At 43.3% G+C, this 13,578-nt stretch overlaps 1 protein-coding gene across 2 annotated transcripts in view; it reads left to right on the top strand.

Moving 5' to 3' along the window:
• AFF1 (ALF transcription elongation factor 1) overlaps window positions 1–10,252 on the top strand; it is a 72,855-nt gene extending 62,603 nt beyond the window's left edge. For both annotated transcript variants that reach the window (XM_071555745.1, XM_071555744.1), the window contains exons 15-21: window positions 679–742; window positions 1,579–1,715; window positions 2,472–2,543; window positions 3,131–3,224; window positions 3,327–3,370; window positions 4,176–4,420; window positions 7,142–10,252. In XM_071555745.1, coding sequence (XP_071411846.1) covers window positions 679–742; window positions 1,579–1,715; window positions 2,472–2,543; window positions 3,131–3,224; window positions 3,327–3,370; window positions 4,176–4,420; window positions 7,142–7,263 — 778 coding nt within the window. In that variant the 3' untranslated portion in view covers window positions 7,264–10,252. The remainder of the gene's footprint in view (window positions 1–678; window positions 743–1,578; window positions 1,716–2,471; window positions 2,544–3,130; window positions 3,225–3,326; window positions 3,371–4,175; window positions 4,421–7,141) is intronic.
• The last annotated feature ends 3,326 nt before the right edge of the window (window positions 10,253–13,578 follow it).

Genomic DNA, 13,578 nt, shown 5'->3' with positions numbered 1-13,578 from the left:
ACCCCTGATCAGTATTTCTGAAAACATGAGGCAAGGCAGGCCCTGCACCCGCCATTCTGCTTTTTCATGAGCTCTTCTTCTGGGAGGAGAGGGGTTTGTGAGACCTGCTCTGTACTGCCTTCTTGTGATTGGGACTTACCCCACCCACCACAAAGCAAAGGTTTACAACAAAGCAAAGGTTCTTGGTTTGAGGGAAGCTACTCTGAAAGTTAAGTACTATCTTTCTTGTAAGCAGATAACTTGAACGCAAGCTCTTTTGGTCTCAGATTAGTGTGTGGTGCTGCTAAGTTTACTCTATGTTTCAATTTAAATGTATTTATGGAACTGTACTTGAGGAATGATAGATGGCATAACTACTGTCTTTCCATGGGAACTTGCTCCCATAGTAGCCTAACTTCTGGTGGTTTTTCATTTCTAAATGTAAGTTTTCAATATTATTCCAGCATACATTTTTAAGAAATCTATGGATTTTCTCTGTGCATTCTGCTGCTGTGTACTTCTGAACATGCAGACAACATTCATTCAGTAACTATCATAACTGGCATGTGTGTTTGATCAGGCTGTAACAGGCTTACTAAAACATGGTGTTTGGACCCATAGCATCCTCTAGATATGAAAGTAAAGCTGATAATTATTCTACTCTTCTTCATCTGTTTTTCTTCTCTGTCCCCAATTCAGACAGCATTCAAAGGAATACTACTTTGAACAGGCCCAGAGTCTGAAGCACAAAGCTGATGCAATGGTAAGTCTTGGGCCCATGCCAGAAATGTCAACCAGATCTTTTATTCAGACCTGGTACCTGTGTGCATGTGAATAAGATTCACAGGCTAATGTGACTTCTGTGCTCCATATTGGAGTATGTTCCAGTCGTATGTTGGGAGGCTGTCTTTATTTGCCAGATGTTCAGATGTTTCTTTTGGGTGTAAACACCTCTAGAGAACAGGGTTCAGAACTGACGTTGTCTGAGGTTAGCAAGCCTGTTTGCTTTGCAGAGCAACAAAAGAGTCCTTGGAAGACATATGATACAGTAGGTTTTAAGATAGTTTAAGAAGTTGGAAAAATCAGGATCCTGACAGTTATTGTGTTGCTGGTGAACAAGACTTGAAAGTGACCTTGGCAAATCTAACTGGCTTTCTCTCCTCTGTGCAGTTTAACAGCATGCATGAGTGAACTTACTGTTTTTTCTAATTATGGCTCAGTCAGATACTGTCCATTTGCTACTTGCCTTTTACCTGTGAAAATGAAGTCAGGGAATACTGCAGTGGGAAGGCCCCCTCTGCCTCTTGAAAGACAAGCCTGCAAGACCAGATAATATCTGAAAAGAGTGAAGATAATAAATTACTTAAGGAAACTGCTGTGCAAGAGGAAGAGATACAAGTAGCCAGAGCCCGCAAAGCTGATGACTGGGATCATATTAGGGGTTCTGCTGAGAACCCTCTAATTGTCACCCAGAGCCAGACTGGGATCTTTTATTTCTTCAAATCCTGCCTAACTAGGGTGAAAAAAAAGAGAATTCAAGTACATTTGAGAGAAGGGGGTTTGGTCTTAGTCTAAAAATGTGAGTGTTCTTCCCAATAGACTGACAAGACTGGAAAGGCCTTTCAGTACCTAGAGGCTGCCCTTTTATTCATCGAATATGGGATTGCCTTGGAATCGGATGCACTAGAACCAAAATCAGCTTATAGCATATTCAGCGACACCATAGTTCTCATCAAGTAAGTGCCTTTCAAAGCATAATGGTTTGGCAGAATGTTTGGAGGGGAAGGATTAGTTGCATTGCTTGTTTTCAACTGTGACACCTCTGGACTCCCACCATGGAGCAGAGTTGGGGTTGCTGCATGAGCCTGAGACAGACAGACTATCCAGAGGCCCCAGAGGCAAATGCATTGAAATGTTTCAGCATTGCTTATCAGAAGGCAGCACCATGTCCTCCTCAGCATTTGAGCTCAGAAGCTGAGGTACACCAGAGGACATTGATCATGACAATCAAGAAGATGAAGCAGCTTATACTTTACCCAGATCTGCAGTTGCTTGTGCATGTGACCTCAATAGTTATGCAAAGTTATAAAAAGCAAAACAACAGTATGGCATGTGGAAGAACAGTTTGTGCCCCAAAGATCTTGCAGCTTGATTGAAGGCAGATTTTCCAGGTTTCTCTGGGCCCAAGGCCTGTAGGTGGCCCACATGGGTCATCTACTTGTAGGGATGTTGTCCCTTAATTTGTGTAAGAGAGTGAGTCACATAAGGGGCTGGCACATCTGTTTCTGCTGTGTGGAGAACAAGGCATTTTGAGACACAGTCCTCTGTTCAAGATCATGCAAAGTTCTTGGTGCCAGGACTAAGAACTCACAGCAGGCTTCCTGACTTTTGGACTGGCTTTTGAGTGAGTGGTATACACTGTTTTTTCATAAACAGTGGGTCTTGAGGACACACTGATAGCTGACAAGGTTCTGTTTATTTTGTTTCCTTAGATTCATTATGACATTGAACCCATTTGCAGACTCCTCAGTCTCTTCACATGGAAAAATCTTTGCCGTGTTACGGTGAGTAGCTGTTTCTTTCTGTTCCTTCATGTTCTGTTTTGAGATTGGATAGAGTGAAAGACCCGTTACTTGCAATGTCGAAGGAGCGAATTAATGGGAGTTAGAGTTATGCAAGGGAAAAAAAACACAATAGAAAAACTAGAATTAACTGAAGCATCTCTAAAGTGAGCTGGAAGATCACAAGGGACCATATGTAGAAGGCACAGGCATTAAAAGTTGATCTGCTGGTAACCTGAGAGCACATAAGGGCTTTCACCTCAGGTGAAAGAATGCAGTTTGACTGCCTGTGTTTTAGCCATGTAACTGAAGCTGTAGCTGAGGCACTTCTGGACGGGGGCTTACTCAGCCTTTGGCACCTCTGAGAGGCTGGGCACCTGTTTATAAAGAAGAGACAAGGCCCTTCCTCGTTTCTTTCTTTGCCTTGTGATTTTTTTCACCAGTCTTTTTTTTTTCAAGATGAGCAGCAGGAGGAGAAATTTTGAGCTTTCTTGGCTTTTCAGTACAGCTGAGGTGTGCTTGCCTCCATCCCACAAGGCTGGTGAGTGCTGATCACACACACTGACACTCAGGTGTGTTTCTGTTCACAGCATGCGCTGCCAGTCCATTCTGCACATGGCAATGTTTGGGTACAAAAAAGACACTGCAATGAGGTATTCCAGACTCCTGAATGACCACTTCAAGGTAGGGCACAAGTAGTGCTAAGCTGCCAGCTGGATGGCTGCAGTAATTACTGATGTCAGCTGAACAGCCCAAAACTAATAAGACTTTTATTCCTTGCTGCAGAGTAATTTCAGAGTAATACAAGCACCTTCTCCAGGTGTTGCAAGGTAAGATTTAAAAATTTGTGCGTTGTCATGTGTCTCTGTTTTAATGACAATGAGTAGCAAAGAGCTATTCTCTGTGCTGTGGTAGTTCCATTTGGCAGACAGCTACCAGGCTCCACATCTGTGCCCTTTAAGCTCTGTGGCTGAGATAGGGTTGTTTGGACTATAATAGTGGTGCTGATTCCAGTGACATTTTTTGGCCACCTTGCACAGTATTGTTCATTGGGAAGTAAATGGCCTCTCGACTGCAGTGGTGGAAGCCCTGTCATACCAGTGACTAAAATTAGGTTGGTTGAAGTGTTAGGGGTGAAGTGATGTGATGAAGCCAGTCTGTGTCTGGAAGGCGGGTGGCTGACCACATTTAGCTTCCCAAGGTCTATAAATAAGTGTGTGTAGGCTGACCTGGCTGGTTTGAGTAGCTGTCAGAGAGCTCCAGTCTCCATAGCAGGGGAGCTTCAGCATGCCTGAAATGGAAGGCATTAGCAAAAAACACTTGGATAATCTGGTGAAGACTTTCACAAGCAGGTGTAGATTTTGGAATGTGGATGGGTGGCCCTTTCTGATGTCTGGTTCCACTTTTTCTTTTGTTGAGAGGAGTCCTTAGAGTCACAAATCACTTCAAAAAACTTGGCCTTCCACTCAAAGGACAATTACTTGTACTGTAGCTGAACACATCTCACTTTTCAACAGTCCACTCCATACTGCAAGCCTGGATGACACCGGATAGCTCCTGGCATAAGACAGCCTTGTGGAAAGACTTTTAGCTCTGAAATTGAACGTTAATGATGGTGTTTCTTTTCTGCTGCAGAAGCACAGGCTTGCCTTCTCCTCTTTCTCCAATACCCTCTCCTGCTGGTTCTGTGAGTTCTCAGCCGGGATCAAATGATAGCAGCAGCATTGGCCACAATGGCTTCGGCAACAGCGTTGGCTCTACAGTCACTGTCTCCTGTCATATCTCAAGTGTCACTTCTTCCTATGTCAACATCACTTCCTATATCCTCCATGCCTATGAAATTTGGGAAAAGGCTGATGCACTGGCCAGAAAGAATAAGGGTAGGTTTTTGCCCTTTGTCTTTCCTGTTTCATGTATTTTGGTGATGTGTACTTGCTTAAATCCTACCATACCTAAGCACCATACCTAAAGATCAAAGCATTATTTATGTTGAAATAGACAGCTACAGCATATTGGCAGGTTATTGGCAGAGATACTTGATGGTGATATATTGATGAGTGTTCCAATTAAACGGTTGTCTTGGCATCCACAAATGTCCAAGAGCTAAGGAATGAGGGTATCAAGTGCAGGAATCCAGCCAACTCACTTCATGGTAACACAAGAAGCATAACAAGAAGTTGGGTAGGTTTTTTTCTTTTTTTCCCATTGGGCACTGAGCTTTTCTGAGTTGGTTCACTTTGTTTAAAAACATCTTTTTGGCCTGTTGTCTTGTGTTTTTGTTTTTGTCAAACTTCCGGGTCATTTTGTCTTGAAAATGGTTAAGCTGGCTTCTCTGCCTAACAGAGAAGCTGAGCAGTACTTGAATTTGAGTCCTTACTGGGTGCGTGCCCAGTATTTGCCAGTAGCAGTTCCTAGAATTGCTGCTACTTTTTTTATTTTACAGTTTTGTTGTTAAAAATGCTGTATTGTCCTGTGGTGCAAGCAGTGGTGAATATATGAAAGCCACAGGGTGGGTGCAGTTCAGCCTGTAACCTGCCATCCCACGTGGCTTTTGCCATGTTATTTTTCATAAAACACAAAGTTTTGTGGGGCACTGTAGGGGAATAGATGCATTGCTGTGACCTGTTGGCAAACTTGCAAAAGAAAACAAGCACGATGTGCCTGGATGAATTGTTGGACGGTTGCAAACATCCTCACACTAATGAGGTAGTTGCTGAAATTCAAAGGGCTTCACAAGTCACCTTTGAATAAAGTAACTGTAGTCATTGGCTGCCCTCTGAACAAATCTATGCTCCCAGCAGCAGTTCATGTGTAGTATTTTGGATTCTGTCCTCAAAAGGCTCATAAAAGGCTGTCACATAGAAGCAGCAGGGGATGCTGCTAGTAAGCCAGAGGAGTGAGTCATGGAGGAAAATGTGTGGGAGGGCATCCTGAGCACAACTTTGCATCAGTCAAGACTTAATTCAAAACCTGCTCTGTGTGGCCAGTTCTGATGTAGGGGAACGATGACTGGGATAGTAAATACTCTTTAGGGAGTTGATGTGTGCAGGAGACCAGTAAATGCTCATGTAGGCTTGGTAGTTGTTGTCACTGTTCAGGGGGCATTTCAGAACAGAAGCTTGTTGATAGTCAGTGTAATGTACAGATGCAAAGAAGTACAGAGAGTGAGAACATGAAATAAAAAGGCCACATCTTTGATTCTTTTATGCAACTCATGGGGCCCAAGAAGAGGAAGAAAGAGCAGTTGGCTGCCTGGCTATCAAGATCCTTTAAAGAGGGAAGTCCTAAGTTAGCAGTTAGTTGTAACTGATGCCCAAGTCACGTGTGCAGAGCTGAAGTGCTGGTGGAGCCACAGCCAGGACCCAGCTCCTCACTGTAATTCACAGCAGTGCTGTGAACCATAAGGCTGTGATCAGGTCTTCCAGCCTCTGATCTCTGCCAGCGAAGACAAGCTGAGGTTGCAGGCATGGATGGGAAGTCCCTATCCTTTCACATGATGCTGTGGTCACAGATCAGGTTATCTTCTGTGTGCTCAGACAAGGGCTTTGGACATTTTTTCTCTGCTTACAACTCTTCTGTAAGATTTGGATCTAGTAAACAAGATTTTTTTAAACATGAAATTAGTAAACAAAAGCGGGAAAATCAGGGAAAATTTATTCTCTGCTTCTGAATTGGCAAGTATTAGAATGAAAGTGTTGTGCACTCTGCTTCAGAAGAGTTCCTTGTGTAGCCAAACAGAATTTTTCTGCCTTCAGCTTCAATCTTTTTGTGTCAAAAAAGGAGACCTGAGAATGACCGGTTTCTGAAAAGGTACTTGGCAACATGATTGAGGCTTGAGAGACTGAGGGACTGGGATAAGCCCAGGTCACTGGAAGGCTGGTCATACAGGAGTGTCTTGGAAAGGTGACTTTAAAGGAGTGGGTGTGAGAATTTTCCATAACTTGTGGTCACCTGCACAGAGCAGGGCTTGCAGCCTGCCAGCACCTCCTGGTATGTTCAGATGTGCTGCAAGAGCTACCTCCTGCCTGTGCAGGAGGGATACCCGAAGTTGGTGACAGAATAGGAGGACTGTGAGATCTGCCTGACATGCTCAGCTTATAAGCAGTCCAAATCAGATCTATAGTCTGGCAAGCTACACAAATTGTTAAATCTGTTCCGTGGAGAAATTATGATGTCTCCAAGGTTTGAGGGTGAATGAAGAAAAGGGACCAGTCTGAAGACAGCTGTGCATGCTTCTGGGTGTTGCTTAGGAAGACACTCAAATTTTGACCTGTTTAAAATTTGGGGGAAGCTCTAAGCAGGGACTGTGGTGTGAACACCCAAACTCTTGCCCACCTACCATGGAGGCTCAATGTCCTTTAAAGCCATGACATGAGGAGGCAGGTCAGTGTGTATGTGTGTGTGTGCAAGTGTGTTTTCCTCCTGTGTGCCCTGCCTCCTGTGCTTGTTATGCTCCGCAGCCCTCTCTGACTGCTGAGCTGTTGGCATTAGCACTGTTCAATAGGACTGGCCAACTGACTGCTGTCACTCCTTGCCTGTCAGACATGCCTGTTGTATGAAACCAATCAAATGTTTTCTCTTTCCCTACCTTTTTTTTCCAGAGTTTTTTGCTGAACTCAGCAGAGTGACATGTTCTTTGGCACTGACCAGTAGCCTGACCGACCTGGTACACTACATCAGACAGGGATTACAGTGGCTGAGACTGGAAGCAAATATGCCTTAACTGGTTCTCTAGGTGGTTAAATACCTTGAAGTTTTTTGCACTTTTGAAGCCTCAGAAACAGTTTATTTTTTTTTTATTGTTCAATACAAGCACCTGCAAGGGAAAATATTTTAAATAAAGTTGGAAGTTATCTGGTTACACTGGAAAAACCTTTGAACTGTGTTGTTTTAGGGTAGCATTTTGCTGCCTTGAAAAAGAAGAGATGGAGGATGGCACCTTCCTTTAAAATGATTAAGTGCAATGAATTGTCTGAATGGCCCAATGTATCGATGGTCTATAAACATTTCTGTTACAAATAACCAGCAGGACAAGAGTTGCACATGATGCTGACAAGAAGGAAATCTGCCTCCAGAGGTGGTTATGCAACATCCCACAGTCTGCAGCAGCTGCACACCCAGAAAATGTGCCAGAGAAGTTGTTTTTACAAGCACGGATGCAATCTTGGATCTTTGTTCCTCATAGAGCAAGTAGCAACCTCATCAGCACCAACCAGCGTTGTGTTACAGTAAAAACAGCAAAAGGATCTGCTTTGCCTGCTTTCCAACCTCACCGTCTTGCTTTTGTCAGCTAGCTAACAGAATTGAGGAAGCCACTGCCTTCAGTGCTGCAAGTTTACTTTTTAAATCATCACTGCTTTGGTCCTCCTTGCTGTGATCTCATGCATATCCATGCCCATGGCACTTGAACTGTGTTACTGAGGGTCTTGGAAGCCAAACACAGTTGGAGTGGCAAAATGACATGGTGCAATTGGAACAGATCTGCCTCTCTTCTGAGGGATGTCACAAGGAGGAGTTCTTGTTGGGCGGGTTTTTGTCATTTCAGTGGGTGGGGGTGGAAAGCTGCACTGGTTCACTGTGATAGCTTGGAGTTTGAGAGCTTCCATGGGGAGGAAATGCTTCTGGTTAAGTGGCTGAATGTGGAACATAAGGCAAATTTTGCATTTGGATATTTGCCTGCTACCATTTAAGGTCTCAGTGATTAACTAAGAGCAGGATTTGGTACCAAAGCAGTCTCCCCTTCACATGGGACAGAACTCATGTGCTCTTTCTCAGCCACACTATAGGATGAGCCCAGTGACTTAGAAATCTGTCAAGGGAATGCAAAAGGGAATAATTTGCAAGCATTTTTTCCATGTCACAGTATCAGTGAAGGCAGCATCCATGGCATTTGTGTGTTCAGTAAAATGACACCTTTTTCTATCCAAAGATTTCTTGTTGTGTGACAGCAGCATCCTGCCATCCTTATATATAAGAGTGTGCCTTAGCCCTCTGGTGCCCTCTCACATCCCTTGCCCTATCTCTGACAGACCTGTGGGAGTGGTGAAGAGAAAGATGATATCCCAAAATACTCGTGTTTAAAGGAAAGAATTCTCCCTTTTCCACAGAATTTCAGGTTGGAGGAATGTTTCTACACACATGCAGCAGTATTTCCTTTGTAAAATACCTGCTCATGGGTTTGAGGCTCATGAAAATGGACAGTAAAATATCAGCAAAAGGTCTGCATTTCCAGAAGTAGTTTCTGTAGAAGTGGCCCCTGCCATGGGGAAACCTGGAGTCATCTTGGCTCTGGGAGGAGGTGGCTGGAGCATGCTGAGGCTCTGCCCTGGTCCCAAGCACAAGGAAGTTCTCCTCTCACCTTCTCTGGCAGTGCAGGACTGCTGGGATCATGGCTGGGTCTTCTGACACCCTGAAGGGACTGTCCTTTTATGTTCACTTTGTTAAAAGCCTTAGTACATTTCAGGGATTATCTGTCCTAACAAATGGAAGGAAGGTCCATGTCCCCCTCCTCATTTTACCTATCAGACTTCACTTGCACTCCTCCTCCCTGGAGCAGAAAATTCTTAAGAGTAAGCCAGGGACAGAGAGAGGCTCAGCATTAACCAATTTATTCTCAGGAAGCATGGGGATGGGCAGCCAGCCTGAAGGCTAATGTGCACTTTGGAGCTCGATCCCAGACTAGTGGATCGATGCCTTCTTCTGGCTTTGCCTTTAGACAAAGCTATTTCTAGAATCACCAGCCGAGGAGGGGGAAGAAGAAAGCAAGCTTTATTGAACCTGAAGACCACTGTGGGAGCCTTCAAGAAGTGTAGCAGAGTGTTAAGGGTAAGCATAAGGTGTAGCAGGGACTCAGGTCTTCTGGTACTCTCATTTTGTGGGCACCCATGTCCCTCCCTGTTGTCAGGCCTGGTTCCTGGGGCAAACTCCCCTGGACTTTGCAGGAAATGAGACCATGGGCAGTTCATATCACAGGCTTGTCGGGGGCTACCTGGGGGCTCTCACTTCAAAAGTGATCTGTGGAACTATCAGTACCAAGCTCCATAGCAGGGAGCTATGTTTCATTTCAGGACACAGAGAACACTGTTTAAATAATAGGAAATTTTAAACAAGCCATTGTATTTCAACCTTGAGCCAGGTCAGAGGCCTGCAAAGGGTTAGGAAAATAATCATCATTTTCACCTGGGCCTATTCAAGCCTTTGCAAAAACCAAACAAAAGCCAAACAAAAATAAAAACACAAACCAAAACATAACAGTGGAGGAAATAGTATTTGCCATTCAGAGGCAAACCATTAATCCAAGGAAAAACAGAGGTGATGGTTGAGTTGCGGAAGGAAAGGAGGCAGCTATGGTGGCAAAGCATCATTTCCATGCAATATTTATTTAAAAGAAATAATACATGTGTTGAAATTGTCAAATGTTCTATTTTTAAGATGCCAATTATTTAATAGTTGAAAACCCCACTTACATGGCAATAGAGATCTCTTGAAAGTCACAGTCTGACTGCAATGTCCTAGTTTTTGGTTTTGTCCTCTCCCCTCCCTCTTGGTTCCCATAATAAATCTGTACATCTTATTTTTGGGACATTTGTCCATCTTGTATATAACCTTTTTTTTCCCTGTGTGTGAGATGGAGTTTCCAAGATGGTTGATGGTTGATTCATTCATATGGGAACTAAACAATAAATGAATGTTTGTTATGAGGTGTTGCAAGAGTCCTTGTGTTCTTAGCTTCTTGTAGAGAAATTGGAGTTTGCCTTTTCTCTCCAAATGGCCTTAGTATTTCCCTTCTAAATGAGGTTTAGTTTTGAATTTCTGTACATGAAGTGTCTGTTTCCAGTGCTGCCCTGTTGCCCCTTGCCTTTTCCATAATGATGAAAAATGAGTGCAAATTTAGATGCTCAGAGTGGCAGGAGGGTGACGACTCAGGACATCTGCTTCCTGTTCTCCGAAAATCAAGTCAGGGAAGACTGATTGCCCGCAGAGCCTGGCTCTGAGCACTCACTGACAGGAAGATCCCAGGAGTGGTTTCAGGCAATTAATAAGAAAACCTGGAGACAAAGCACAGAAGTAGTGGCCAAAGTGTCCTGCTCTGTGGTTGCCACAAAGGTATTGCAGGGCTCGGTGCTGGGAGAAGGGTCTGCTCAGGTCTTATTCATGCATTAGTTTCTGAAGTGGTTTGAGGAGGATTTTCCTCAAGGAATCCCACAGGATTTCATGCCTTGTGGTAGCTCTGTGTCTTATTGGGTGTACAAGGAGATCTCTTTGCCATGGGCGTAAAACACTTCTTGTTTGAGGCTTTTCACAGTTTTTGTTCTGTGTTAGGCAATGTAACTGTTCCTTGGAAGAATAATTTTTGCATCTCTGTGCACTATTGGGACATAATTTTTGTGTGCAATTCAGGTCCATTCTGCAATAGACTAGATATTTATAGATGTGAGTTTCTTCTGTACTGTGTAAATTGTAGAAGACATTGAAACCCGTTTTAATACCCACTACATGCATTGTTGTTACAGATCCTGTGTATAGAAATGCACTCTTTTATTAGGGTCAGTGAACTTGTTCACTCCATGATTAAACTCCTTATGGCAAAACTGATATTAAAGTAAGAGTAAAATGAAAAAGTATCTAGTTAGTAAAAGAAATGAAATGTCACATGTCCCTACATGAGCATCTGGTGTGGGATTCTTTGCTACAGACTAGACAAGAGGAGCTTGGTGGTGCGTTTGTTCAGGCACAGTGAGTCTGGAACTCAGTTCACTGCCTTCAATTCCTGTTTCAAATGGCCTGAAACCAGGTCAGCCCCATGCTGGTTGCAAGAGGGTGAAGGAAGAGCATGGAAAGAGAGCTCATGGTTGTGCCCATTGTTATGTGGATTAAAGCATCTGTGGGTTCTGTTCTGCTTTGGGTGGTGCAAGGGGTGGTTGGACATGAGCTGTCCTGTCTGCTGGCTGGAGGCAGCTGCTTTTCCTGGATCACTCACTCCCTCTGTCTCACCATTTCCTTTCCCCTCATATCCCAAAAGGTGTGTTTCCCACACTGCTTGGTCATGGCAAAAGCAAGAAGGGTTAGTTTTGGGGGTGGGATAGAGATGGGGAGCAGAGGAAGGGCATTCAATGTGCCAGCAGGGAGGTCATCCAAAAGCCAGGCAGGCAGAGGGAGGAGTGGGATGCCATGGGTCTTTAGAAAGTGTTAACGGGCCTGTGTGCCTTTCTGCCCAGGACAGTGGCCCTTCCCACCTCCCCTTCCCCCCCAGGGCTAAGATAGGCAAAAATACTTTGGGGTTGTTTTCCAATAATGTTTTGTTGTTTATTGATTTAGCCTTTACTGACCAAACCTGATTTTGAAGCATGTTTAATTTATTTTGAGATTTGTTATTGATTGTAGATGAGCTTGCATTCTCTCTTTGTCTTGGCTTCTCCTTTTCAAAGACAAATGTGTTTTTTGGCAAAACAGCTGCATTCAAGTTGATTGCAGTTTCTCAGCCTTGTACTGCTCTCCAAACACTAAAATAGCCCTTTGGCAGCCTGTGCTTTCTTTTAATTGCATTTTCTTTAACCCCTATCACTACTCTAAAACAACACTGTTCTGGGCCATCATCAGCATTTCTGAATGTTTCTGTAAACTTTGCATTCCTGGAACAAGGATGTGTGCACATTACAAGAGCAGTGTTAAGCTCACTGCTGCTTTGTGATGTGTTTTGCCAAGGTACAGGGTTCCCAGAGTCCCTGCTGGGTTTTTCTCCACTCCTACTCAGTATTGCTGAGGTTCAGGTTTTCTTTGGGCTCAGCATTTCATATCACAGCATCATGGCCATGCTGTGCACTGCCAAACGCATTTGCAAGACTTGTGGGTTGTTTAGTGAAATCTTGATTTTACTGCTGGCTGCTCATATTTGAAGAAATGCTTGTAAATGGAAAGAATAGTTCAGGTTTTTTTTCAGATTCCATGTAATAAAATGCATCTCTTTTTCACTTGTTGCATGTGGGTTTTTCCCCCAGATGCCTACTGTACCTTTCACTTGGAAACTATAGCTGTAGTAAGTTCAAGTACTTGCTTAATTTTCATTTGAAAAAGATCAGAAAATACTGTTGGTTTAATGATTGTAAAGGGGTCATTACTTAGATAATACAGTGTTTGGGAGTAGCTAGAATTTTTTTGGTCCAGAGAGAGGTTGTGGACAAAAAGTAATTGTGCTGCAGACCTACAGTATGTGAAATACAGTGTGTGCAGATCAGAGCTGGAGGTGCATTAGAGGTATACATCTTGAAATTATTGCACAAAATCTTTGCTAACCCCACAGCTAGGAAAAAATGAGCCTTTTGCTTTGCATACATTCAGTGCTAATTTGAATAGTAAGCTGAGTGCAGGTAGGGGTTAGAGTAAGCAGTCTGGCTCAGGTAAAAAGGTGAGAAGAAATCTGCAGCTCAGGGGCACTGTCTTTATTTTAGCATACTAAACCTGCTTCTTGACACCTGGTGAGTTTTCTGTGATGATTGTTATAGAAGAGATGAACAGTTCACTGTATTTAAATAGCTAGTGAAGCAGAAGAATCACTCCAGACAGAAGCTTTATTTCCACCTGCTGTTACTTTGTGTAAGGGCAAGAATTGCTCTGGAAAAAAAGAGAATCCCACACAGCAATTTAGTAGCTAGAACTGACATGGTACAGTGCAGACATCTAACTGTTGCATCAGCTGCATGTTGTTCCTCTTCAGTGACTCCTTGAAACAGTGTGAACAGGAAAGACCATGCACCACAACAATGTAATGACTCACATCAACTGGAAAATGGCAAATGTCTTTACAAGAACATTGGTAAAAAAATAAATGTGGAATTCTCTTAAATTCTTTTTGTGACTCTAGCATTAAGCATGGGGAAATGGGACACAAGTGCTTATCTCCTTTAAAACAAAAATGTACATTTAAAGCTGAGGGAGTAGAAAATTCTATAATAAGACTAAAGAGTGTGAAGTGAAATTAAACCTCTGATTTTATTTCCAGTGACTGTAGAAGTTCAAGCTGGGAAACCGGGTTAGGTAG

Source organism: Pithys albifrons, chromosome 5 (assembly GCF_047495875.1).
Source record: "Pithys albifrons albifrons isolate INPA30051 chromosome 5, PitAlb_v1, whole genome shotgun sequence".
Taxonomy (NCBI): Eukaryota; Metazoa; Chordata; class Aves; order Passeriformes; family Thamnophilidae; genus Pithys; species Pithys albifrons.
Note: the sequence above shows the minus strand (reverse complement) of the source record. Positions and strands in the feature narration are given on the sequence as shown.